This window comes from Staurois parvus, unplaced genomic scaffold (assembly GCF_062004578.1).
Source record: "Staurois parvus isolate SC_StPar_1 unplaced genomic scaffold, SC_StPar_1.0 ptg001253l, whole genome shotgun sequence".
Taxonomy (NCBI): Eukaryota; Metazoa; Chordata; class Amphibia; order Anura; family Ranidae; genus Staurois; species Staurois parvus.
The window spans coordinates 182,746-208,944 of NW_028319049.1; the positions used below are offsets into that span (position 1 = coordinate 182,746).

The 26,199-nt window shown below is 47.7% G+C and overlaps 1 protein-coding gene and 1 pseudogene across 3 annotated transcripts in view; one reads left to right on the plus strand and one right to left on the minus strand.

The window, feature by feature from the left end:
* TTLL5 (tubulin tyrosine ligase like 5) overlaps nt 1-20,759 on the plus strand; it is a 31,639-nt gene extending 10,880 nt beyond the window's left edge. For 2 of the 3 annotated variants that reach the window (XM_089660563.1, XM_089660565.1), the window contains 23 exons: nt 1,765-1,866; nt 2,367-2,458; nt 2,549-2,656; nt 2,756-2,837; nt 3,337-3,398; nt 3,492-3,571; nt 3,651-3,758; nt 5,254-5,345; nt 5,426-5,488; nt 5,595-5,713; nt 8,868-9,051; nt 9,127-9,235; nt 9,306-9,452; nt 10,647-10,738; nt 11,945-12,051; nt 12,292-12,381; nt 12,503-12,805; nt 13,092-13,258; nt 16,017-16,141; nt 18,199-18,316; nt 20,142-20,236; nt 20,318-20,388; nt 20,461-20,759. In XM_089660563.1, coding sequence (XP_089516689.1) covers nt 1,765-1,866; nt 2,367-2,458; nt 2,549-2,656; nt 2,756-2,837; nt 3,337-3,398; nt 3,492-3,571; nt 3,651-3,758; nt 5,254-5,345; nt 5,426-5,488; nt 5,595-5,713; nt 8,868-9,051; nt 9,127-9,235; nt 9,306-9,452; nt 10,647-10,738; nt 11,945-12,051; nt 12,292-12,381; nt 12,503-12,805; nt 13,092-13,258; nt 16,017-16,141; nt 18,199-18,316; nt 20,142-20,236; nt 20,318-20,388; nt 20,461-20,573 — 2,629 coding nt within the window. In that variant the 3' untranslated portion in view covers nt 20,574-20,759. The remainder of the gene's footprint in view (nt 1-1,764; nt 1,867-2,366; nt 2,459-2,548; nt 2,657-2,755; nt 2,838-3,336; nt 3,399-3,491; nt 3,572-3,650; nt 3,759-5,253; nt 5,346-5,425; nt 5,489-5,594; nt 5,714-8,867; nt 9,052-9,126; nt 9,236-9,305; nt 9,453-10,646; nt 10,739-11,944; nt 12,052-12,291; nt 12,382-12,502; nt 12,806-13,091; nt 13,259-16,016; nt 16,142-18,198; nt 18,317-20,141; nt 20,237-20,317; nt 20,389-20,460) is intronic. The other variant, XM_089660564.1, reaches the window with a different exon arrangement.
* On the minus strand, nt 15,127-15,242 carry LOC149437809 (U2 spliceosomal RNA; annotated as a pseudogene).
* Nucleotides 20,760-26,199: the final 5,440 nt, after the last annotated feature.

The following is a 26,199-nucleotide window of genomic DNA, read 5'->3' on the forward strand; positions in this document are numbered from 1 at the left end:
CCTCTGCTTGCCTGAAACCCTCATAAGCACCTTCTGCCTGTTTTTTTAAGTATTGAGGCCATGCATCTCTTTGTACCTAGTTGCAATTCTGCTGTGCAGATGCAACACGTCTTCATTAAAAACACAGGGGGCAGTTTCACTGCCACAGGTTACCTTAGCCCATGCTCCTGCCTCAGTGCAGGAGATAGGTGAAAGATTCAGAGGAACCCCACCCTGCTCCTTCTTCTACTGCAGTCATTGCCTGTGGATATTCAGAACCTGCTTTTCACTCCCTACTTCAGAGCTTGATTGGGGCAGGCTGTTTATTCATCCAACTGGCTCCCTGGGCACTGAACCTCCATAGCATTTGATTGCTCAGGTCACCCCTTGTAGCTATCAAGCCAGATTCCTGAAATATCTTGTTCAGTTGTTCCTCATCAGCCTTTGAATAGGGCTGTTCCCAATGTGCAAAGTCCTATTGAGTTCTCCGCACTCTCGCTCTTCCCTTAGCAGGAACTTACCTTCCTAATTGTATCCCTCTTGAACTTGCACCCCTAGTTAAAGGGGTTTTCTATCTTTGGATACTGTTGATCATGTTATTTACCACCCACGAGTCCTATCCCTCTCCCAATGAATCCCCTGACCTACAAGGTCAACAGGAATCGACTCCAGCTGGTTCTTTGCCTCCATAAAGTTCTGTCTGTTTAGCCTCCTCTAGAAGTATCCATTCTAAGCACTGGGTCTTACCTCCTAGTGCTTCTCCTGGATTCCCTATTGAAGAACACTCAGGAGACCCTCCCAAAGTAGGTCTTTTTTCTGGACTCCCACTGACCAGGCCTTTAGGCCGGACTTTACACTTGCAGGCCTCCCTTGGGTCTGTCACTTTGTAACTTTGCTTCACCAAAAGGCAAGGTGGTTCAACTTGGCCCCCACTAAAGAGGTCCCTTTTAGTTGGACCTTTGCTCACTTCCTTACTTTTCATGGAAATTACCCCTTCCATCCCCTTTGAGGCTTGTGGGGTGTCTAGGAATTGTCCTTCTATGGCCACGGTCTCCCCTTCTCTTGTGGACTCTGTCATCTTCAGCCACTCCTTCGGCATCAGGGCATCTTGGCTTAAGGAAAGGAGAGACATCTAGATGATCCTTTGGTTCAAGAGGTCTGAGATGCTACCTTATAGTTTCGGATTGGGTACAGGGTTTTCATCTGATTCACCAGGACAGACTGTTCCCGCTTAATTGGGAGCTCCTTCTGGAAGCTGGTGTACTGACCAGGCCTCTGTTCGATGTCTCCATCAACATCAGGCATCAACATGTGGTTGATCTTCTGTCTTCCCCTTGATCATGGCAGTTCCTTGCAAAAGACTTCATCCTATTTATCCTTGATTTAGGAGTTGGCTGCTTCAGATACCACAGATGTGCAAATAGTACACCAAATGTATTTGGTCCTGTCAGTGGCTATTGCCCACCCCTCAGTTGATCTGCTTTTGAATGTCCCAACTGTTACAAAAAAAAAATTAGATTCCACTTCCAAGTGTTTTCTCCGGAACCATGTATTGCTGTCTCACAAAACTGAAGCATGCTGAGTAGACAAGGGGTTACACATTTTCTGTTAGCCAGTATAGGCAGCAGTACAACCTGACTGTTCCTGAATTCCTTTTTCCCTCAATGAACGTCTAAAAGAAAAAAGAAAAAAAAAAAGGTTTTACAGTAAGTACAAAAATCATATTTTTGACTGCTGGATGATGTACTTCTCACTGTTTTTTTTTTTGTTTTGTTTTTAACGCAGGTTTGCCACAGTTCGCTATGACAGAGCAGCCAAAAACATCAAAAACCAGTTCATGCACCTTACCAACTACAGTGTAAATAAGAAGAGCGGTGACTATGTCAGGTACCTGGGGATCCACAGATTTTGTGTGTGTGTGTCCGTCCGTCCGTCCAGGTATATGTGTATATATACACGGGCGATTTTCTAAACCTGGTGCAGCTGCACATGGTAACCAATCAGCTACTCGCTTCAGTTTGTTCAATTAAGGTTTGGCAATAAAACCTGGAAGCTGATTGGTTTCTGTGCAGAGCTGCACCAAATTTCACACCATGTAGTTTTGGTAAACAACCCCTTCAGTGTGCATACAGAGAATATATGGGAGATTTACTAAACCTGGTGCACTCAGAATCTGGTGTAACTGTACATGGTAGCCAATCAGCTTCTAACTTCAGCTTGTCCAATTCAGCTTCGTCAATAACACCTGGAAGCTGATTGGTTTCTATGCAGAGCTGCACCAGATTTTGCACTCTCCAGTTTTAATAACTAACCCCCATATGTTATATATTCTCCTCCTCATCATCCCTTGTTTCTTTTTTTTTTTTTTTTCTTCTGTCCTTTCTTAGCTGTGATGACCCAGAAGTGGAGGACTATGGGAATAAATGGAGTATGAGTGCAATGCTTCGATACCTAAAACAGGAAGGGAAGGACACTGCAGGTGCCATGACATTCCTCAAACCTCCCCAGACCCTCATATGTCACCAATGCTGGATATTGCTGGCCCTAATGCTGGATATGCTTGTTTCAGGCCTCATGTCTCAGGTGGAGGATTTGATCATTAAAACAGTTATCTCCGGGGAGCTTCCTATTGCTGCTGCTTGTAAATCCTTCCTTGCCAACAGAGGAAACTGTTTTGGTGAGTTTGTGGCGGTGTGCCCTTCCTGTAGTAGTAATGCTGGTGGTACTGCCCTCCTGCGATTGGTTGTATTACTGTTCCCATGTTGTTTTACTACAGAGCTCTATGGCTTTGATGTGCTGATTGACAGCAATATGAAGCCCTGGCTTTTGGAAGTCAATCTATCTCCGTCACTGGCCTGGTGAGTACGAATACTAGTAACATCATAGTGCCCCTGCTGGTGAGTGTGAGCCTCTCTGTGTAACGTCATCTTGGTGATTGCACAGTGGCCACTGCTGATCAACATCAGTCTCTGTATAACATATTATTTGTGATTGCATAGTGCCCGGGGCGGACTGACCATTTGGAAACTCGGGCACTGCCCGAGGTCCCGTGGTCAGTAGGGGGCCCCATGAGATGCCCCTGGTACATTTTTCATAGGCTTTTTTGAGTTTGGGCAAGGACACAGGGGCCCCATGATCCCCTATTGCCCGGGGGCCCCATGAGTTGTCAGTCCGCCCCTGATAGTGCCCCTTGTTTGTCAGTGTGAGTCTCTTTTGTAATGTTATCCTGGTCATTGTAAGGTGCCCCAAGCTGATCAGTGTGAACCCCTGTGTATTGTTACTCTTGTGATTGCACTGTGCCCCAAATTTGTGCCTCTCTATAGCACTGATAGTAGTAATTTTGTGCTGTACCTGCAGTGATGCACCTCTGGATTTGAAGGTGAAGGCCTCTATGATCTCAGACATGCTGACATTGGTTGGTGAGTATAGCATAGCGGGTTTATTGTCCGTGCCATGATGAGGTAAAGGGGGATGCTTTGTTGATGTGATTGATAACAGTCTTGATTGTGCAGGTGTGGAGTGTCAGGACCCCCTGCAGAGGCCAGGCCGTGGAGGAGTCATGCTGCATGACAAGCGAGTTCATAAAGCACAGGTAAGAGCCCGTAGCGGAAAAAAAATCAAGAGTGCCCGGACAACGTACTTTATATAAAGGTAAATGATTGCCTTCACAGAGACAGCGGCCGCTATCTGCCAGTGACATTGACATGGGCCTGCAGGCTGGGGGCAGAGACAAGAGTGGAAATCGCACAAGCAGCACCCTGGGGCTTTCTACTGAAGAGGTCAGCTTATTATTATTATTACATCGAGTTTATATAGCGCCAAAGGGTTTGCTCAACGCTGTACAATAGGGGAGGGGACAATACATGGCACAGTACAACAATAACAAACCACGTACGAGGGGTAAGAGGGCCCTACTCTTTCGAGCTTACAATCTAGGAGGGAGGGGGTAATAGTACAGTAGGAAGTGGCTGAGGGGAATGAGGGGTGGGAGGAAAGAGGGACAATGGCCGTTAGGTGAGGGTGGGGTAGGCTTCCCATGAAGAGATGGGTTTCGAGGGAGCGCCTGAATGTGAGGAGGGAAGGCGACAGTCTGATCGATTGGGGCAGTGAGCTCCAGAGGATAAGGGAGGACCTGGAGAAGTCTTGCAGTCGTGCATGGGAGGAGGAGACCAGGGAGCAGGATAGAAGGAGGTCCTGTGAGGAGCGAAGGGTACGGGTAGGGCGGTACTTGGGGATCAGGTTGGTGAGGTAGTCAGGGGCAGTGTTGTGAATGGCTTTGTAGGTCAGGGTTAGAAGTTTAAATTTGATGCGTTGGGCAATCGGTAACCAGTAGAGGGAGAGGCAGAGGGGGGTGGCAGAGGTGGAGCGGTTGGTGAGGTGGATGAGTCTAGCCGCTGAGTTCAGGATGGTCTGGAGTGGGGAGAGCTTGCACTTGGGTAGGCCGGTGAGAAGAGAATTGCAGTAGTCAAGGCGTGAGATGATGAGGGAGTGTACTAGAAGTTTGGTGGTGTCAGGGGTGAGGAAGGTACGTATCTTGGCGATGTTGCGGAGGTGGAGCCTGCATGTGTTTGTAAGTGATTTGACATGAGGTTGGAAGGAGAGGTTCGAGTCAAGAATGACGCCAAGGACTTTGGCTTGCGGGGTGGGAATGATAGTGGTGTTGGTGGTGGTGATGGATAGGATGGGGGGGGGTGTGGGCAGGGGGAAAGACGAGGAGCTCGGTTTTGGAGAGGTTGAGCTTGAGGAAATGTAGCAACATCCCTTCTGAGATGTCGTTTAGGAGGTGAGTGATGCGGGCGGAGATAGTGGGGGTGAGGAGAGGGGTGGAGAAGTAGATTTGGGTGGCGTCAGCGTAGAGGTGATAGTTGAAGCCGTGGGAGTGTATGAGTTTGCCCAGGGAGGAGGTGTAGATGGAGAAGAGAAGGGGTCCAAGGACAGAGCCTTGGGGGACCCCAACAGAGAGGGGGAGGGAGGGGGAGGTGGCACCATTGTAGGTGACGCTGAACGAGCGTCGCGATAGGTAGGATGAGAACCAGGAGAGAGCGGTATCTCTGCTTACCTGTGTATACCTGTGTGCCACTTTACATCTGCTTGTCTCTTCAATTCTGTCTCTGCACTTTGTGTACAGTACTACACCTAACACAGAACAAGAGTAGAGATACTGTGAAAAGGCATTACATACAGAATAAGAATAGATACTGACAACTACATCCAGCATACAGGACAAGAGAAGTGCTACTCTGCAGTGTGTGAATAGCTGTTCTGTGTTTCCAGGTGAAAATACTGCATAAAGTCCAGGAAGAAGAGGCGAGGAGGGGGGGTTATGTTCGTATTTTCCCCAGACATGACACATGGTCACTTTATGGGTGAGTATGTTCGTATAACATGTTGGTTTACATATCATGCAGGCTGTGTTGTATCATAGAACTTTCTCCTATTCATACAGCTCATTTCTGGAACATAAAACATCTATGAACTACATGCTGGCAACTCACCTTTTCCCGGACAGGTAAGTATGAGCCTGGCTCTTCCTATGCACCCCCTACAGGTCTGACTGCCTCCTGTCCACCTCATAGACATGCACAGTAGTGTGACTGCTTCCCTCTCTCCTACAGGACGGTCATTAGTCACAAGTGTGACACCAGACCAAAGCTACATGCTGCCTTGTATGAGCGCAAATTGCTATCACTACAGATGCGCAAGGCCAGGAAACACGGTTTGGTTCGCCGAGCAGGTGAGTGGAGAGACAGCTGGGCTGTCCTGTATATAAGTGACCCATATACCTTCCTACATGCAGATAGGATTTCAGGAGTTTCACTTGTCTGCAGGACCCTGAGCAATAGTATCCACATAAATATAAGGTATCTGTCAGTTTGGAATTTCCTCTGTACCTGTCATGCAGGTTCTATTGAGATTGGGTATCACAAGCTCCTCTCCTGCAGTTCTTATCAAGATTAGGTATTACAGGCTCCTCTCCTGCAGTTCTTATTGAGATTTGGTGTCACAGGCATCTCCCTTGCAGTTATTATTATTGTGTATCACAGGCTCCTCCACTGCAATTGTTTTTGAGTTTGGGTATCAAAGGTGCCTCTCCTGTCCTTTTTATTGAGGTTAGGGATCACAGGCTCCTCCCCTGCAGTTCTTATTAAAGTTGGGCAGTGCAGGCTTCTCACTGGCAGTACTTCTTGTTATTTGGTATCACAAGCTCATCCTCTGCAGTTCTGATTGAGATTGGGTATCACAGGCTCTTTCACTGCTGTTTTTATTGTGATTGGGTATCACAGGCTCCTTTTCCCAATTTCCTATTAACATTGGGTATTGCAGGCTTCTCCTCCCTGTATTTCTTATTAAGGTTGGGTATTGCAGGCTCTTCCCCTGCAGTTCTTATTAAGGTTGGGTATTGCAGGCTCCTCCCCTGCAGTTCTTATTAAGGTTGGGTATTGCAGGCTCCTCCCCTGCAGTTCTTATTAAGGTTGGGTATTGCAGGCTCCTCCCCTGCAGTTCTTATTAAGGTTGGGTATTGCAGGCTCCTCCTCCCTGTATTTCTTATTAAGGTTGGGTATTGCAGGCTCTTCCCCTGCAGTTCTTATTAAGGTTGGGTATTGCAGGCTCCTCCCCTGCAGTTCTTATTAAGGTTGGGTATTGCAGGCTCCTCCCCTGCAGTTCTTATTAAGGTTGAGTATCAGAGGCTCCTCCCCTGCAGTTCTTATTAAGGTTGCGTATCAGATGCTCCTCCCCTGCAGTTCTTATTAAGGTTGAGTATCAGAGGCTCCTCCCCTGCAGTTCTTATTAAGGTTGAGTATCAGAGGCTCCTTCCCTGCAGTTCTTATTAAGGTTGAGTATCAGAGGCTCCTCCCCTGCAGTTCTTATTAAGGTTGAGTATCAGAGGCTCCTCCCCTGCAGTTCTTATTAAGGTTGGGTATTGCAAGCTCCTCCCTGGCAGTACTTATTGTTATTAGGTATCACAAGATCATCTTCTGCAGCTCTGATTGAGATTGGATATCACAGGCTCTTTCACTGCTGTTTTTATTGTGATTGGGTATCACAGGCTCCTTTTCCTAAGTTCTTATTAACATTGGGTATTGCAGGCTCCTCCTCCCTGTATTTCTTATTAGGGTTGCGCATTGCAGGCTCCTCCCCTGGAGTTCTTATTAGGCTGCATGCACGCTAGTGTTTTTTATAAGCTCAAAAGTGCTAGATGAAAAACAATGATAATAGCATTTTTGTGCTGGCTTGTATATGAAGGAAAAAACATGCTCGAAGAAAGCTGTTAGAAGCGTTTTAGTAGCGGTCAGAAGTCTTTAGGAGCATTCAGTGTTTTTTTTTCTGCTGGGAAAACACTGCCAAAAACTTTTTTTTTTTTTTCTGCTCCTAAACGCTGAAGCTTGAAAAACACTTCTAGCATAAAATAGTGTACATGGACACATAGGATAACATTATTAGCTTCTAGAAGCAGAAAAAAAAATGCTCATAATAACTTCTAGGAGCTTAAAAAAATGCTAGTGTGCATGAAGCCTTAAGATTGGGTATTGCATACCCCTCCCCCGATGTACTTGTTGTTATTAGGTATCACAAGCTCCTTCTCTGCAGTTCTAATTGAGATTGGGTATCACAGACTCCTTTCCTGAAATTCTTATTAAGTTTGGGCATTGAAGGCTCCTCCCCTGCAGTTCTTAAGGTTGGATATTGCAGGCTCCTCCCCTATAGTACTTATTATTAAGTATCACAAGCTCATCCTCTGCAGTTCTGATTGAGATTGAGTGTCACAGGCTCCGCCACTTCTGTTCTTATTGAGATGGGGTATCACAGGCTCCTCCCCTGCAGTTCTTAATAAGGTTGGATATTGCAGGCTCCTCCCCTATAGTACTTATTATTAAGTATCACAAGCTCATCTTCTGCAGTTCTGATTGAGATTGAGTGTCACAGGCTCCGCTACTTCTGTTCTTATTGAGATGGGGTATCACAGGCTCTTTTCCTGAAGTTCTTATTAAGATTGCGTATTGCAGGCTCCTCCCCTGCAGTTCTTATTAAGGTTGGATATTGCAGGCTCCTCCTATAGTACTTATTATTGGGTATCACAATCTCATCCTCTGCAGTTCTGATTGAGATCGAGTGTCACAGGCTCCGCTACTTCTGTTCTTATTGAGATGGGGTATCACAGGCTCCTCCCCTGCAGTTCTTATTAAGGTTAGGTATTGCAGGCTCCTCCCCTGCAGTTCTTATTAAGGTTGGATATTGCAGGCTCCTCCTATAGTACTTATTATTGGGTATCACAATCTCATCCTCTGCAGTTCTGATTGAGATCGAGTGTCACAGGCTCCGCTACTTCTGTTCTTATTGAGATGGGGTATCACAGGCTCCTCCCCTGCAGTTCTTATTAAGGTTAGGTATTGCAGGCTCCTCCCCTGCAGTTCTTTTTAAGATTGGATATTGCAGGCTCCTCCCCTGCAGTTCTTATTAAGGTTGGATATTGCAGGCTCCTCCCCTATAGTACTTATTAAGTATCACAAGCTCATCCTCTGCAGTTCTGATTGAGATCGAGTGTCACAGGCTCCGCCACTTCTGTTCTTATTGAGATGGGGTACCATAGGCTCTTTTCCTGAAGTTCCTATTAAGATTGGTTATTACAAGCTCCTCCCCTGCAGTTCTTACTGAGATTGGGTATCACAGGCTTCTGGTACTATAGGCTCATCTTTTTGCACCTTCTATAGCGATTTTGTTCTACAGTTTCCCCTCCCACATCTCTAACCGAAATGGCATATCATAGGCTTTCCCTCCTACCCCTTGCAATGATTAAATATTGTAGGCTCCCCCCCTAAACTACGGGGAGTAATTGTCTGTTACAGCCTTCTCCTGTACATTGATCGATTCTTTCATATCTGTAACAGGGCTGTCTCACCCCCCAGAGGGCTCCACAACTGAGCAGGAAGAGGAGGATGAAGCTGAGGAGGAAGAGGTGGAAGAGATACCGGATCCTTCATCCCTGGAGCCACAGACAGTGCCTCTTCCCCCTTCCCCTCCCCCTCCTCGGGTCAGCATCCTGGAGATCCTACAGAAAGGAGAAAACCTGAGGTATGTCTGCTGAAAACATGGCGGATTATGGACAGTACTTTGTCTTCCCACACTTATGATGATCTGTGTTTGCAGCAAAGTTCAGGCTCGTTGGGCCTTCTCCACTTACCTGCAGCGGGTGCAGAACCGCCTCCAAAGGCAGCAAGACTCAGAAAAGCCACTCCCCAAGGAGGAGGAGCAAATGGTGAGTGGTTGGTGTCAGTATAGTATCAAAGATTTCTGTGAGAGTGTCTGACTTGTGTCCCATATTGTAGGAGCTGGTGATGAGGTTTCTGCAGCGCGCAGCCAGTAACCTGCAGAGATCGGTGTGTGTGAAGCTCCCAGGCCGTTCTGTACCACTCCAGGAGAGACGTCAACTGCTGGCCAATCAGCTGGGTGACTTCATTACCCTGTACAACCAGGTGACCACGTGTTCAAAACCCAGAATCCTCTATTGTATCCTGCTCTGTGTACCTAGAATACGCTACTGAATGCTACTATTTGTACCCGGACTCCTCTACTGTATTCTGTCCTGCGTACCCAGAATGCTGTCTTGTGTACCCGGACTCCTCTACTGTATTCTGTCCTGCGTACCCAGAATGCTGTCTTGTGTACCCGGACTCCTCTGCTGTATTCTGTCCTGCGTACCCAGAATGCTGTCTTGTGTACCCGGACTCCTCTGCTGTATTCTGTCCTGCGTACCCAGAATGCTGTCTTGTGTACCCAGACTCCTCTACTGTATTCTGTCCTGCGTACCCAGAATGCTGTCTTGTGTACCTAGACTCCTCTACTGCATTCTGTCCTGCGTACCCAGAATGCTGTCTTGTGTACCCAGACTCCTCTACTGTATTCTGTCATGCGTTCCCAGAATGCTGTTCTGTGTACCCAGACTCCTCTACTGCATTCTGTCATGCGTTCCCAGAATGCTGTTCTGTGTACCCAGACTCCTCTACTGCATTCTGTCATGCGTTCCCACAATGCTGTTTTGTGTACCCAGACTCCTCTACTGCATTCTGTCATGCGTACCCAGAATGCTGTCTTGTGTACCCAGACTCCTCTACTGTATTCTATCCTGCATACCCAGAATGCTGTCTTGTGTACCCACACTCCTCTACTGTATTCTGTCATGCGTACCCAGACTCCTCTACTGCATTCTGTCATGCTTACCCAGAATGCTGTCTTGTGTTCCCAGACTCCTCTACTGCATTCTGTCATGCGTTCCCAGAATGCTGTTCTGTGTACCCAGACTTCTCTACTGTATTCTGTCCTGCGTACCCAGAATGCTGTCCTGTGTACCCAGATTCCTCTACTGAGTCCTATCCCGTGTACCCAGAATTCTATTCTTCCTGTCCTTAGCACATGAAGTTCTATGGCCCTAGAATTCTTTTCGGTATACTATAGTCAGTATCTAGAATTTTGGTTCCTGTGTACACAGAATGCTTTTATTTGTGCTGTACTAGGTACTGTTACTGTGCATAGACTTCTCTCATTTGTTCCATGTTCTACAATGTATAGTGTTCTCTGCACTGAATACCCAGCATTCCCTATGTAGCCAGTCTTGCACTCCTTGCCATGCTACTTATCTCACGTGTCAATCATGTTGTGGCTTCTTATAGGAGACACAAGAAATGAGTATTCCAGACTGCCCAGACAGTGCAAGTAAAGGTGTGGACCCTGCGGATTTTCAGGCTTTCATATCTGAAGCTAGGTAATAATAACTGGCTTAGTGTGGCCTCTGTGTCAACCTGCATGCTTTTTGTCATTCCGCCGTATCACTCTGAGGTTGTGCCGTGTCACCCTGCATGCTCTCTGAGGTTGTGCCGTGTCACCCTGCATGCTCTCTGAGGTTGTGCCGTGTCACTCTGCATGCTCTCTGAGGTTGTGCCGTGTCGCCCTGCATGCTCTCTGAGGTTCTGCCGTGTCACCCTGCATGCTCTCTGAGGTTGTGCCGTGTCACCCTGCATGCTCTCTGAGGTTGTGCCGTGTCACCCTGCATGCTCTCTGAGGTTGTGCCGTGTCACCCTGCATGCTCTCTGAGGTTGTGCCGTGTCACCCTGCATGCTCTCTGAGGTTGTGCCGTGTCACCCTGCATGCTTTTTGAGGTTGTGCTGTGTTGTCACCCTGCATGCTCTGAGGTTGTGCCGTGTCACCCTGCATACTCTTAGATTGTGCCGTGTCACCCTGCATGCTCTCTAAGGTTGTGCTCTGTCACCCTGCATGCTTTTAGATTGTGCCGTGTCACTCTGCATGCTCTTAGATTGTGCTGTGGTATCCCTGCATGCTCTCTAAGGTTGTTCTGTGTCACCCTGCATGCTGTCTAAGGTTGTGCCGTGTCTCCTTGCATGCTCTGTAAGGTTGTGCCGTGTCTCCCTGCATGCTCTGTAAGGTTGTGCCGTGTCTCCCTGCATGCTCTGTAAGGTTGTGCCGTGTCTCCCTGCATGCTCTGTAAGGTTGTGCCGTGTCACCCTGCATGCTCTCTGAGGTTGTGCCGTGTCACCCTGCATGCTCTCTGAGGTTGTGCCGTGTCACCCTGCATGCTCTCTGAGGTTGTGCCGTGTCACCTTGCATGCTCTCTAAGATTGTGCCGTGTCACCCTGCATACTCTTAGATTGTGCCGTGTCACCCTGCATGCTCTCTAAGGTTGCGCTCTGTCACCCTGCATGCTTTTAGATTGTGCTGTGGTATCCCTGCATGCTCTGTAAGGTTGTGCCGTGTCTCCCTGCATGCTCTGTAAGGTTCTGCCGTGTCTCCCTGCATGCTCTGTAAGGTTCTGCCGTGTCTCCCTGCATGCTCTGTAAGGTTGTGCCGTGTCTCCCTGCATGCTCTGTAAGGTTGTGCCGTGTCTCCCTGCATGCTCTGTAAGGTTGTGCCATGTCACCTTGTATGCTTTCTGAGGTTTTGCCATGTCTTCTAGTGAGTGTGAACTAGAGGAGGTTCTCACCTTTTATACCCACAAGAACAAATCCGCCAGTGTCTTCCTGGGCGGCTCAGCCAGTGTGCCACAAGGAGTGGGACAGCCAGGTGAGTGATCGAGGGGTTCTTCCACAAAGGGACAGAGGGGCTTCTCTTTGTTATGGTGCACAGATGACTCTGATTGCCCCATCCACTGATTTTCCCCTTCAGCTGATAGTCTTATACGCTAATTGTCCTGTCCGCTAATTATCCCATCCACTCAATGTCTCTTCTGCTGATTGTCCCGACCGCTCATGGTCCCATCCACTGCTTATCCAGTTTCCATTTCTAACATGTCTTCCTTTGAAGGCACTCTGGACGGTGTGATGGACAGAAAACCAGAGAATGGCAATCTGAACCTCCAGCAGCAGGCAGGTAGTCAGTCCAGGAGTGTCCCAGGTGAGCTCTTACAATGTCATATTACCCTGTACAACAAGATAATTGTCTCTTTTCTTGGATGTCAGTCACACCCTGAGATGCTGGCCCCCTCTTCTAAAATCCCCTTTTGCCTCTCTCTCAGCAGGAGCCAGGGTTTCTGAGACTGCTGATATCTCTGCTGCCAGTCTCTCTGTGACCAGTGTCTTATCAGATGGTAGTACCAAGCAACTGGTCAGGTCCCCATCACATCAGCACCAGTCTTGTCCTCCCTCCACAGGAAGCAGATTGTACGCTTCTTCCAACTCCGCTCACTCTATCAGTATTGGCACTGGGGTCCAGCCTGTACCCCGTTCCCAAACCTGTACCCTGGGAGCCTTCTCCTCCTTCCAGAGTGCTGCCCAAATCTACAGTCAGAGATTGAGCCGGCCAAGCTCATCCCGACCAGGTATGTACCTCACTAGTGTGCTGGAACCTCACTACATCCTAGTGTAGAAAAGTGTTGTCACTGTTGCCTGTTACAACCAGTCAGATGCTTTGCTTTCCACGGAGCTTAACAGCTGAAGTGTGATTGGTTGCTTCACAGATGCTGTTCAAAGTTACCCATGTCATTATATTACCACTGTACCATTGTATTGCAAGTATGTCAGCATCATCAGTTTTACACCACATACCCTTTTCTTTACATTTCCTGCATCCTCCTCACATGTCCCCTTGTATCTTCCTTGTTGTAGCCAGCACCCAGACAAGTGCTCTGCGGACACGCTGTAACTCTGCAGGATCATTGAAAGTGCTGGAAGACCCCTATAATGTGGGAGCAGTGACAGCATCATTGCAGCGGCTGGCAGAGAAACAAGCATGCCGAAACAACCTCACTCAGCTAAGACAGTTTACCCAGCAGGTAACTCGCATCTCTGACTGCACTGCTCATTAAGATCAGTGTGCCCAGGCTGTGCCATTTTCCAGTCCCAGTAACCCACCACCTTGCACTCCAGAGAAACACACACCATCCCTCCACCACCTGAACTTCACAGGAAAACACTCCATCCCCTCCACCACCTGAAGTCCACAGGAACACACACCATCCCTCCACCACCCTGCACTGTACAGGAACTCACAACATCCCCTCCAACTCCTTACACTCTGAACAAACACACTGTCCCCTCCACAGGAACGCACATCACTTCTCTCCACCATCCCACATTTCACATAAATACACACCATCCTCTCCACCACTCCACACTCCACAGAAACACACACCTTCCTCTCCACACTCCACAGAAACACACACCATCCTCTGCACCGCTCCGCAGTCCATGGAAACACACACCATCCTCTCCACCGCTCCGCACTCCACAGAAATACACACCATCCTCTCCACCACTCCGCACTCCATGGAAACACACACCATCCTCTCCACCACTCCGCACTCCACGGAAACACACATCATCCTCTCCACCGCTCTGCACTCCACAGGCACGCACACCATCCTCTCCACCGATCTGCACTCCACAGGCACGCACACCATCCTCTCCACCACCCTGCAATCCATAGGAACGCACACCTTCCTCTCCACCATTCCGCACTCCACAGGAGCACACGCATCCACTCTACCACCCTGCATTCCATAGGAACACACACTATCCCCTCCACCATTTGCACGCCACAGAAAAACACACCATCCCCTCTATGGCTCTGCACTCTGTAGGAGCAAGCACAGCCTTCTTCACCTCTGCACAACATGGCGCTCCACAGGGGCACACACCAACAGCAGTGAGGTGGCTCCTTCAGTACAGAGAGCCTACTTTCCACACCAGCATGTGCATTTACCCCTTCACTGGCCAGTTTCCAATGTGTTTTGTATCTTCATTAAACTATCAGGGATTCACTCTTAAGGGTACATTAATCCCGAAGACTGCTTTTTTTTTTTTTTTTTTTTTAAGTCCGCAAACGTGCAAACTACAACGAAAAACCCGTAAGTGTTCACAAAAAATGTGCAAGTGCAAAACACCACACGAAAAAGTGCACTTAGGGGTGTGTTTGTCCTACCCCCGGAAGGGTTGGACCGTTCACCCGATCCCCCAGGGCACGAAGCTCCTGACAGGGACAAGGTTCCCATTTGGTCCTCCTGGCCAAAAGGCCTGGTGGACCACCGTTCCTTATGCCCAGCCGAAGCCGGACATCCAGTACTAGGCAAGGGGGTTCTCCCGAAGAGAAAACCCCCTAGGGATCAGGGGAGGAAGGAACCGTATGGCCACACATCCTCCCCCTAGACTTCAGGTAAGGCCCGAGGACCCACACCCTCCATCCGTGAAAAACACACACATAAGAACAGAAAAAGTGACAAAACGTGGGAGTGATTAAATAAATAAATAAAAATAAAAAAGTGGTACCGTGCCTAATAGTGCACAGACCAGGCCCTGAGGCCTGTAGCAAAAATTGCCCCGGACTTAGCCAAAAGACCTGGTCCTTAGGGCGCTGTGCAAAAAGAATTAAAAACAGTGGCCATGTGTCATCTTCACACCGTGGGGTCCCACACCCAAGTGTTACTAGTGACACCCCTGAGAGCGTCTTCCCCAGGGGGCACTGAGTTTGCGGACTTTTTGCGTCCCCAGCCCCAGGCCAGACCAAGGTAGATCCGTCCAAATCAGGAGGTACTGGGTCTTTCCAGCTTTCCCAGAGGAATTACTCCCAAGGTCCCAGAGCGTATCGTGGCGCCCCCTGGTTTCTGTCCCTCCGGTCCAGCCTTCCGGACCCCCATCATACCAGTGAGGGTACTATACAACAACCATCCCCGCAAAGCTAGAATGGTCGGGAGCACCCCCACTGGACACTGATAAGAACAGATACTACACTTGATCTTAGCCAAAAGGCCGAGAAGCGATAGTGAATCCCGAAGACTGCTAGTGAATTAGATAAGGACCAAAAGTGTCCGTTGATTATCTGCTCCTGTCCTAATTAATCTTTGCTAGCTAGCTTTGGAATGTGCGCACACTGGAAGAGACTCACACTGACACACAAGTTCAGTCTATGAACACTTCTAGTTTATTATAATGAGAAAGTGAGCTTATATATGCAAAATGATGCAAGAGTCATGTGACAACAGCATAAGCATTATATTAGTCTTTGATTGGTCATTTCCACACGAAAACAATCTCCATCATGGTATAGGTGTGATCTTCTTCCAAGTCTTATCTTATAGAGAGAAAAACATTCCTTTGTCTCAAGTTGGCACGATGGGAAGGGGTCGGTGTGTGTGAGCAAACATTTCTTAAGCAAGGATTTCTTAAAGTACCACAAAACCCAGCAGGCAGAAAATATTCACTCAACATATGTATTCATACTAAACATTTATAAATATGAAGAAAGAAATAGTATTAAAGTATAAAAGTAAATATGTATAAAAATGTGTAGAAAAACGTGTATATATATATATTCAATAGGAAACGAAATAGGCATTTTACCATATCCATCACACTAGGTCTGCTAGTATAAATAATTGATCACCAATCAGGACAAGATTTGCCGAGATCCATCCTCATCATCCATTCCAGCAGTTTCCTGACTACTCTGTGGCTTTCTGGTACAACTCTCTTTGTTTGCTCCACCTTATATCCAGAAGCTGAAGACTTACATGATAATATATTTCTCTCCTTCAGCTCACCAACCTGAATATTTCCAGCAGAACCGCTACCGGAGGTGGGATTCGTCTAGGCTCTACACTCCGTCCTCTCTCAGGCACAGCAATCCACACAGCTGCTGAGCACTCCAACCCAGGAACTAGGTGAGAACCATCTCAGCAATACCACCACAACACCAACATTAGGACCATACTCTTAACAGGCTAAGAGTTACAAAACCCAGAGCACTCCCTAATAGACACCCAATACCCAGATCACACCCTAATCCAAAGACATAAAACCCAGAAAGCACCCTAATTCCAGAAACCTAACACTCAGATCACACCCTAATCCAGAGACACAACACTCAGATCACACCCTAATCCAGAGACACAACACTCAGATCACACCCTAATCCAGAAACCCAATACCCAGATCACACTCTAATCCAGAGACACAACACTCAGATCACACCCTTAATCAGAGACATAACACCCAGAACGCACCCTTATTCCAGATACCCAACATTCAGATCACACCCTAATTTAGAGACATAACACCCAGAACACACCCTTAATCAGAGACATAACACCCAGAACGCACCCTAATTCCAGATACCCAACACTCAGATCACACCCTTAATCAGAAACATAACACCCATAACGCACCCTAATTCCAGAAACCCAACACCAAGATCACACCCTAATCCAGAGACACAACACTCAGATCACACCCATAATCAGAGACATAACACCCAGAACGCACCCTTATTCCAGATACCCAACATTCAGATCACACCCTAATTTAGAGACATAACACCCAGAACACACCCTAATCCAGAGACATAACACCCAGAACACAGAGCACTCCCTAATAGACACCCAATACCCAGATCACACCCTAATTCCAGATACCCAACACTCAGAACACACCCTAATCCTAGATTGTAAGCTCCAAGGAGCAGGGCCATCGAACCTCTCGTGTATTGCATTGTATTGTTATTGTACTGTCTCATGTATTGTCTCCCATTGTAATGTACAGTGCTGAGCAAACTGTTTGGTGCTATATAAATACTGTATAAATAATAATAATCCAGAGACATAACATCCAGAACGCACCCTAATTCCAGAGACCCAACACCCAGATCGTACCCTAATTCCAGAGACCCAACACCCAGATCGCACCCTAATTCCAGAGACCCAACACCCAGATCGCACCCTAATTCAAGAGACCCAACACCCAGATCGCACCCTAATTCCAGAGACCCAACACACAGATCGAACCCTAATTCCAGAAACCCAACACCCAGATCCCACCCTAATTCCAGAGACCCAACACCCAGATCGCACCCTAATTCCAGAGACCCAACACCCAGATCGCACCCTAATTCCAGAGACCCAACACCCAGATCCCACCCTAATTCCAGAGACCCAACACCCAGATCCCACCCTAATTCCAGAGACCCAACACCCAGATCCCACCCTAATTCCAGAGACCCAACACCCAGATCACAACCTAACTCCTGAGACCCAAAACCCAGATCACACCCTAATTCCAGAGACCCAACACCCAGATCCCACCCTAATTCCAGAGGCCCAACACCCAGATCACACCCTAATTCCAGAGACCCGACACCCAGATCACACCCTAACTCCTGAGACCCAAAACCCAGATCACACAATTCCAGTGACACAACACCCAGATCACACCCTAACTCCAGAGACCCAAACCCAGATCACACAATAATTCCAGCGACACAAGATCTATATCACATCCTAAAACAAATACAGAGCATCCTGATCACACCTTTATTCTGGGGACACAACACACAGGTCACACCCTAATTTCAGAAATACATCACCCAGATCACACCCTTATATTCTTATCTAAGATGCAGCAGCAGTTCTCAGATGACATCCTAACACTGATCTGGGATATAGGATGCACCAAGTACACAGAGCACATGGCTCACATGTCACACTCAGTACACAGAGCACAGGAGCACATGGCTCACATGTCACACTCAGTACACAGAGCACAGGAGCACATGGCTCACATGTCACACTCAGTACACAGAGCACAGGAGCACATGGCTCACATGTCACACTCAGTACACAGAGCACAGGAGCACATGGCTCACATGTCGCACTCAGTACACAGAGCACAAGAGCAAATATCTTACATGTCACACATCAGTTATCACTGTTTTGTCTCTTTTCAGGGATGGTACTCAAAGGGTGCAACTAGCATGGGACTCAGAGGTGGAGACCAGCACCTGCCCTCACCTACCTGGCACTAACCATCAGCCACCAGCAGGACGGAGTCAGAGTGGGGACCAGGTGAGTTCACCCTCTGAGTATAGGTGGAGAAATGTGTCACCAGCACACCACAGATCTGTGTCATCAAGACTCATTGTATAATGTCACTACTGTTTGTAGGTTTGGTGGTTTTATGATGTCAGGGTGGGGTTGGGGGGTCCTGTGCAGCGCCGGAAACTTTGCACTATCTGCACTCAGATGAGATCTTTTTATGTGCTGACAACACAGCTCCTTTACGGTACACACTGGTATGGAGCATGATGCAAATATAAGGAGTACATCTAAGTATGGTATAGATATAAGGACTCTTCAGTAGACATGAGCTGTAGTATAATAACACGCACCCTGTGAACTGCAATTCCCACAATCAGAGAACTCCGTTGGTGTAGTGACTTGTTCTTCATAGTTGCAAGCATAGAAAAGTCGTTTTAACATTTGACCTAAATCTATCCTGGTTTGTAACAGCGGTGGTATCTGTTAGAGAGGAACCCAGACCACTGTCATATGTGGTGAAAATATAATCCAAATTTATTGAACGTGTATACTTGACAGCTAAAGGAAAGTGCTAGATTGTGCAGATTTTAAGGATTTATTTCTACGATTTTGATCATGTATGCAAAGAAGCTGATTAACACGCTCCTCAAGAATACCAGCCAGACCCACTTATCTTCCAGAAAACAATCTCACTACTTAGTCATAACAAGCTCATCTCCTCTGTGTATATGTGTACATACTGGCCTTCTCTGTGTATATGTGTACATACTGGCCTTCTCTGTGTATATGTGTACATACTGGCCTCCTCTTTATATATGTGTACATACTGGCCTCCTCTGTATATATGTGTACATACTGGCCTCCTCTGTGTACATACTGTATATATGTGTACATACTGGCCTCTTCTCTGTATATGTGTACATACTGGTCTCCTCTGTATGTATGCGTACATACTGGCCTCCTCTGTGTATATGCGTACATACTGGCCTCCTCTGTATGTATGCGTACATACTGGCCTCCTCTGTATGTATGCGTACATACTGGCCTCCTCTGTGTATATGTGTACATACTGGCCTCCTCTGTGTATATGTGTACATACTGGCCTTCTCTGTGTATATGTGTACATACTGGCCTCCTCTGTATATATGTGTACATACTGGCCTCCTCTGTGTACATACTGTATATATGAGTACATACTGGCCTCCTCTGTATGTATGCGTACATACTGGCCTCCTCTGTATGTATGCGTACATACTGGCCTCCTCTGTATGTATGCGTACATACTGGCCTCCTCTGTATGTATGCGTACATACTGGCCTCCTCTGTATGTATGCGTACATACTGGCCTCCTCTGTATGTATGCGTACATACTGGCCTCCTCTGTATGTATGCGTACATACTGGCCTCCTCTGTATGTATGCGTACATACTGGCCTCCTCTGTATGTATGCGTACATACTGGCCTCCTCTGTATGTATGCGTACATACTGGCCTCCTCTGTATGTATGCGTACATACTGGTCTCCTCTGTATATATGTGTACATACTGGCCTCCTCTGTGTATATGTGTACATACTGGCCTCTACATCTATTTATAATATATGTTAAAATATTGGCCTCCCCTATGTATGTTATATGTGTACACACTGGCCTCCTCGATGTATAGTATGTGTATATGCAGTACATACCTCCTCTATGTGTGTACATACTGCTCCCCTCAATGTATAATATATGTGTACATACTGGTCTGTTCTGTCTATATTTTCTGTGTACATACTGGCCTCTTCTTTGTATAATATTTGTGTACTTACCGTTCCTCTCCATGGATTATAATGTATATACACATCCTGACAGTCTCCAGGTCAACACAGTGGCCACCTGAAGCCAGCTCCTCCATCCAGTCACAAGACGTATGTGGCCCGGAAGTTGTCAGCCTCTCGCATTGTCCGGTGTGTACTAAGACCAGTCTTTTATATCTGGGATATGTAGGTACTATTGTATTCAGCTAATGGGGGATGTTTACTCTGCAGAGTATCCGTGCCAGAGGCACAGAACATGGCAGGACCTGTGCTCAGCGCGGACACACGAATACTTGCACAAGGTAAGGGATCCATCTCTTTGTCCGGTCCTGAATAACCCCCAACCAGCAACTTAACTGGCTTGTCTCTTCCAGGAGCCTCAGAACCACCTCAAGTTATATTTGCCCGATCCAGACCACCAGTAGCCCCTGCCTGGACATCAAGCAGGGCCCAGCGGAGGAGAGATGCAGCGGTGTGCCCAACGTGAGGCTGAGGAGTCATTGCTGGGTGTAGGGCATTGTGTTCAGTGACTTACCTCCCAGTTCTCAGACCTTCCAAACAAGACTGGTCAGCTGCTGCATAATCTGTTTTTAACGCACACTGTGATTGCTACATTTATTGTAAATATTCATTTTGTATCTTGTACAGAAAAATTAAATTATTTTATATTTTATTCCTGTATTGTGCACCCAATCATAGTGCTGGATAGGCAATTAGGGGACTAATGGTTACTGTGTGCTGGGATAACTGATAAGAAGGACCAGTACAGATTGATGGAGGAGGGGATGTTAGTGGTACAAAGTGATGGGGAAAGGACTGTTAGCGGTACAAAGTGATGGGGAAAGGACTGTTAGCAGTACAGCGTTATAGAGAAGGGGCTGTTAGGGGTACAGAGTGATGGAGGAGGAACTATAAGGGGTGCAAAGTGATGGAGGAGGGACTATAAGGGGTTCAAAGTGATGGAGGAGGGACTATAAGGGGTGCAGAGTGGTGGAGGAGGGACTGTTGACTGAATAGAATGATGGAGGAGGGACTGTTAGCAGTACAGAGTGATGGAGGAGGGACTGTTAGCAGTACAGAGTAATGGAGGAGGGACTGTTAGCAGTACAGAGTAATGGAGGAGGGACCATTAGGGGTACAGAGTAATGGAGAAGGGACTGTTAGGGGTACAGAGTAATGGAGGAGGGACCATTAGTGGTACAGAGTGATGGAGGAGCACCTGTTAGTGGTACAGAGTGATGGAGGAGGGACTGTTAGCAGTACAGAGTACTGGAGGAGGGACGGTTGGTGGTAAAGAGTGATGGAGGAGGGACCGTTAGGGGTACAGAGTGATGGAGGAGAGACCTATAGTGGTACAGAGTGATGGAGGAGAGACCGTTAAGTGGTACAGAATGATGGAGGAGCATCTGTTAGTGGTACAGAGTGATAGAGGGGGGACTGTTAGGGATACAGACTGATGGAGGAGGGACGGTTGGTGGTACAGAGTGATGAAGAGGAGACTGTTAGGGGTACAGAGTGATGGAGGAGGGACTGTTAGGGGTACAGAGTGATGGAGGAGGGGCTGTTAGGGGTACAGAGTGATGGAGGAGGAACTATAAGGGGTGCAAAGTGGTGGAGGAGGGACTATAAGGGGTGCAAAGTGATGGAGGAGGGACTATAAGGGGTGCAGAGTGGTGGAGGAGGTACTGTTGACTGAATAGAATGATGGAGGAGGGACTGTTAGCAGTACAGAGTAATGGAGGAGGGACCATTAGGGGTACAGAGTAATGGAGGAGGGACTGTTAGCAGTACAGAGTACTGGAGGAGGGACGGTTGGTGGTAAAGAGTGATGGAGGAGGGACCGTTAGGGGTACAGAGTGATGGAGGAGAGACCGTTAAGTGGTACAGAATGATGGAGGAGCATCTGTTAGTGGTACAGAGTGATAGAGGGAGGACTGTTAGGGATACAGACTGATGGAGGAGGGACGGTTGGTGGTACAGAGTGATGAAGAGGAGACTGTTAGGGGTACAGAGTGATGGAGGAGGGACTGTTAGGGGTACAGAGTGATGGATGAGGGACTGTTAGGGGTACAGAGTGATGAAGGAGGGGCTGTTAGGGGTACAGAGTGATGGATGAGGGACTGTTAGGGGTACAGAGTGATGGAGGAGGGACTGTTAGGGGTACAGAATGATGGAGGAGGGACCGTTAGTGGTACAGAATGATGGAGGAGGAACCGTTGGTGGTACAGAGTGATGGAGGAGGGACTGTTAGGGGTACAGAATGATGGAGGAGGGACCGTTAGTGGTAAAGAATGATGGAGGAGCGTCCGTTAGTGGTACAGAATGATGGAGGAGGAACCGTTGGTGGTACAGAGTGATGGAGGAGGGACTGTTAGGGATACAGAATGATGGAGGAGGGACCGTTAGTAGTAAAGAATGATGGAGGAGGGACTGTTAGGGATACAGACTGACAGGGGAGGGACAGTTGGTGGTACAGAGTGATGGAGAAGGGACCATTATTCTAAAAAATAATTTACAAAAACAAATGACTCGGTCACATGTACTTTGCTCTCTATAATTACTGCCATGGCTGCAAAGCATAGCATTGTGGTCGTGGCATGTGTACACCCCTAGCCACTGCCTCTTTTCCTAAAGGGGGTAGCAGCTGGTGGGCGGTAAAAGCGCAGCTCAACCGTGGGGTTTTTACTGCCTCCTAGCGTCACGTGATTGACCCCTAAGGACTCATTCACACAGGTACTCAACACAGGTTGAGCGGATTGTTAATGCAATCTTAGTTATCTTGTTTACTCTTAGGGTACACAGCCTACATAGTAACACAGCCACAGGTCCTAGTTTGACATGTGTGCAGGTGTGGGTGAGTGGCCCTGAATGCACACTGTCTTTGTTCAGGGCCGTAAACCTGCACCCACACACCTGTCTATGGGGACCTGCGGCTGGGTTCATGCAGCTGTTGCTTCCCTGTAGATCACATGTGTCAAACACAAGGCCCGTGGGCCAAATCCGGTCCTCCAGGCCATTTCATGTGACCCTTGTACCTCTCCTGCAGCTGAAGCACCCCCCTCGTCTCCACCCTTACCTTGTCTCAGCAATCGGCAGCAGGGAGGAGGACAGAACTCCTCCTACAGATCCTGCGCCTGTCTGTGTAGTTGCAGTACCCCCTCATCTCCGCCTCCCGTGGTCTCAGCATTCAGCAGACTCCGGCCCTCCTGGTCCTCCTCCATACTCTGGACTTTTTGCTTTCCAGCTTCACCCCTAGCTTCTTCCCGGCAGCAGCACAAGGTAAGGGGTGTGAACTGTGATGTAAGGGAGGGTGGGGGACTCTTGTCTCCTCGTAGTGGGGGGCTCTTGACATCTGATATAAGGGGGTGAGGTGAGGTACTCTGGACAGCTATTATTACAGATACAACTGGCCCTTTGAGGGCAAACATAATGCTGAAGCGGCCCGTGATGAAATAGAGTTTGACGCCTCTGCTGTAGAGTAACATAGCCTGCCTGCACACAGCTCCAGCCACATAAACAAACCACTGATTCACACTGGACAGGCCACAGTGCCCATGTGAGCCCCAATACTTCCTTCACACATAGAGCTTTAGCAGGAATGATTTTAGTGTATTTTTACTGAAAATATGATTTGCCATTGGGGGGGTGGTCCTGTCAGTTAGGCTTTATAGGGCCCCATGACTTCTAACAGCAACTCTGCATTATTACTGTCACATTATTCCTACGTCAATGAGCATGTGCTGTGTGTGTGAGACAGGTGACATGTTCTTGTCCTTTGTGCGCCATCTCTGGGTCACCGCACTAATACTGCTCATGTGAGGAATATATTGTCAACCTGGAGCCCTTCAGCAGTCATATACTGGCATGCCTTTCCGGACTGCAGGCTCTTTTGACAGGTGTCCTGCCTTTACAAGCCTGGAGGTGGCAGTACAAGTCCAGGAGCATCTCAGAGCACTGCAGAAAAAACGGAGGGGTCCTTACTGCTCCCGGCCTCAGTCCTTATACCCAGATATAGCTTTGACATATTCCATAGTGCTGTACAAAGAACACTGAACCATACACATCAGTCTCTGCACCAGAGGAGCATACACTCTAATCTTTTGTTGAATCTGCCTTTAGCAAGCCATTGGCCTTGAGGGATTGCCCAGGCACTATTATGAAGGAGGGTCTGTGTTTGATGAATCTGGAGAGAATCCGTTTAAAGTTTCGGGATTTGGCCTGGCTCTGGTTCCATGGCAGACTATGTGAAGGTCAACCTGAAGCACCGCTCTGCGGAGAACCGTGGTTGTCTAACAGTGGAGTGCGGTGGGGTGGAGGAGACGATGGACCATTTTTTGCTTCAGTGCCTCTTCAATATAGAAGTCTACAAGCGGGTGAGTGGGGCTCTGGGGATCCCTTTCCTTTCCTGCTTGAGTTACGCGGAGTAGTCTTACTAGGCCTTTCAAACTCACCGGGACTTTGATTTTGAGACACTTTTTCTACTTAACTCAGTAGTCCCTTACTACACGTGGAATGCACGGTGTCAGGTTTCCATTCGCAAAAAAAGTCCTTCCTGTCGAGGTGGTGGTGCACAACATTCTGGGTGAGGTTGGGAAGATTCGGAGTTTTGAGAAGGACGGGTGATGGCTGGGAGCCTGGACAAAGGCATGGAGGAATGTCAGGTCCCCGTAGCTGCTGTCTGTCAGTCTCTGGGGGCGTGGCTTCTCTTTCTGTCCTTTCAGGTCCCCTAGATCTTTGTAAGATCACATTTGTGAAAAAAGGCTGCATGCATAGGATCAATGTTTCCTCGTTTCTTAGCCTCAGGGTGTGTTTAGGTGCAATATAAAGATAATAATATTGCAATTTGATTGGTTCTGTTTTGTTTTTTTGGCAAAAAGGCAGTTTGTTTTCTTTGCTGAAGTAAGCTGTTTTTGTTTAAATATATATATATATATATATATATATTATTCTGTATATATTTTTTTTATTATGTTGTTTGTAAGATTTTTAATAAACAAAAATTTACACTCTAATCTTTTGTTGAATCTGCCTTTAGCGAGCCATTGGCCTTGAGGAATTGCCCAGGCCCAGTTATGAGGGAGGGCCTGCGTTTGATGAATCTGGAGAGAATCCCTTTAAAGTTTGAGGATTTGGCCTGGCTCTCTTTCCATGGCAGACTCTATGTGAAGGTCAACCTGAAGCATCGCTCTGCGGAGAACCGTGGTTGTCCAAGAGTGGAGTGCGGTGGGGTGGAGGAAATGATGGACCATTTCTTGCTTCAGTGCCCCTTCAATATAGAAGTCTAAAAGCGGGTGGGTGCGGCTCTGGGGGTCCCTTTCCTTTCCTGCTTGAGTTACGCGGAGTGGTCTTACGGTGCCTTTCAAACTTGCCAGGTCTTTGATTTTGAGACACTTTTTCTAGTTAGCTTAGTAGTCCCTTACTACACGTGGAATGCACTCTGTCAGGTTTCCATTTGCAAAAAAGTCCTTTCTGTCGAGGTGGTGCACACCATTCTGGGTGAGGTTGGGAAGATTCGGGGTCTTGAAAAGGACGGGTGGCGGCCATGAGCCTGCACAAAGGCTTGGAGGAATGTCAGGTCCCCGTAGCTGCTGTCTGTCAGTCTCTGGGGGCATGGCTTCTCTTTCTGTCCTTTCACGTCCCCTAGATTACGTGTTTGATACAGAGGAAAGTGGATTTTCACTTTCCTCATTTGTTTGTAAGGTCCATTTTGGGGCCTGGAGATTTCAAAGCGATTTGGGAGGGATGAAGTCTCCAATCCTGGGACCAGGTTTTGGGAGTGGCCAGGATACTGATTGCTCAGGCGTGCATGGCTCTTTTGTAGAGTCAGGACCAGGGTTCTGGGCTCCACCCCGGCAGATGGGGTCAGGAGGGCTTCACCAAGGAGAGGTGGAAGCCAGACTAGCTGTGTGCTAGTGGCTAGCTGTGTGCGAGAGCCATATTTTGGAAAGAGTCTGTAGGAGACGGACATAAAACTGTGTACAAGCCAGGAGGCTGAATTTTCATTTGCATGGGTTTGATGGTGGATACCCCTGCGTGGGAAGCTTTATGGAACATTTTCTTTAAATAAAAGAGGGCTAAAAAGGCCTTAAAAAAAGAAAGTGATTTGCTGTGTG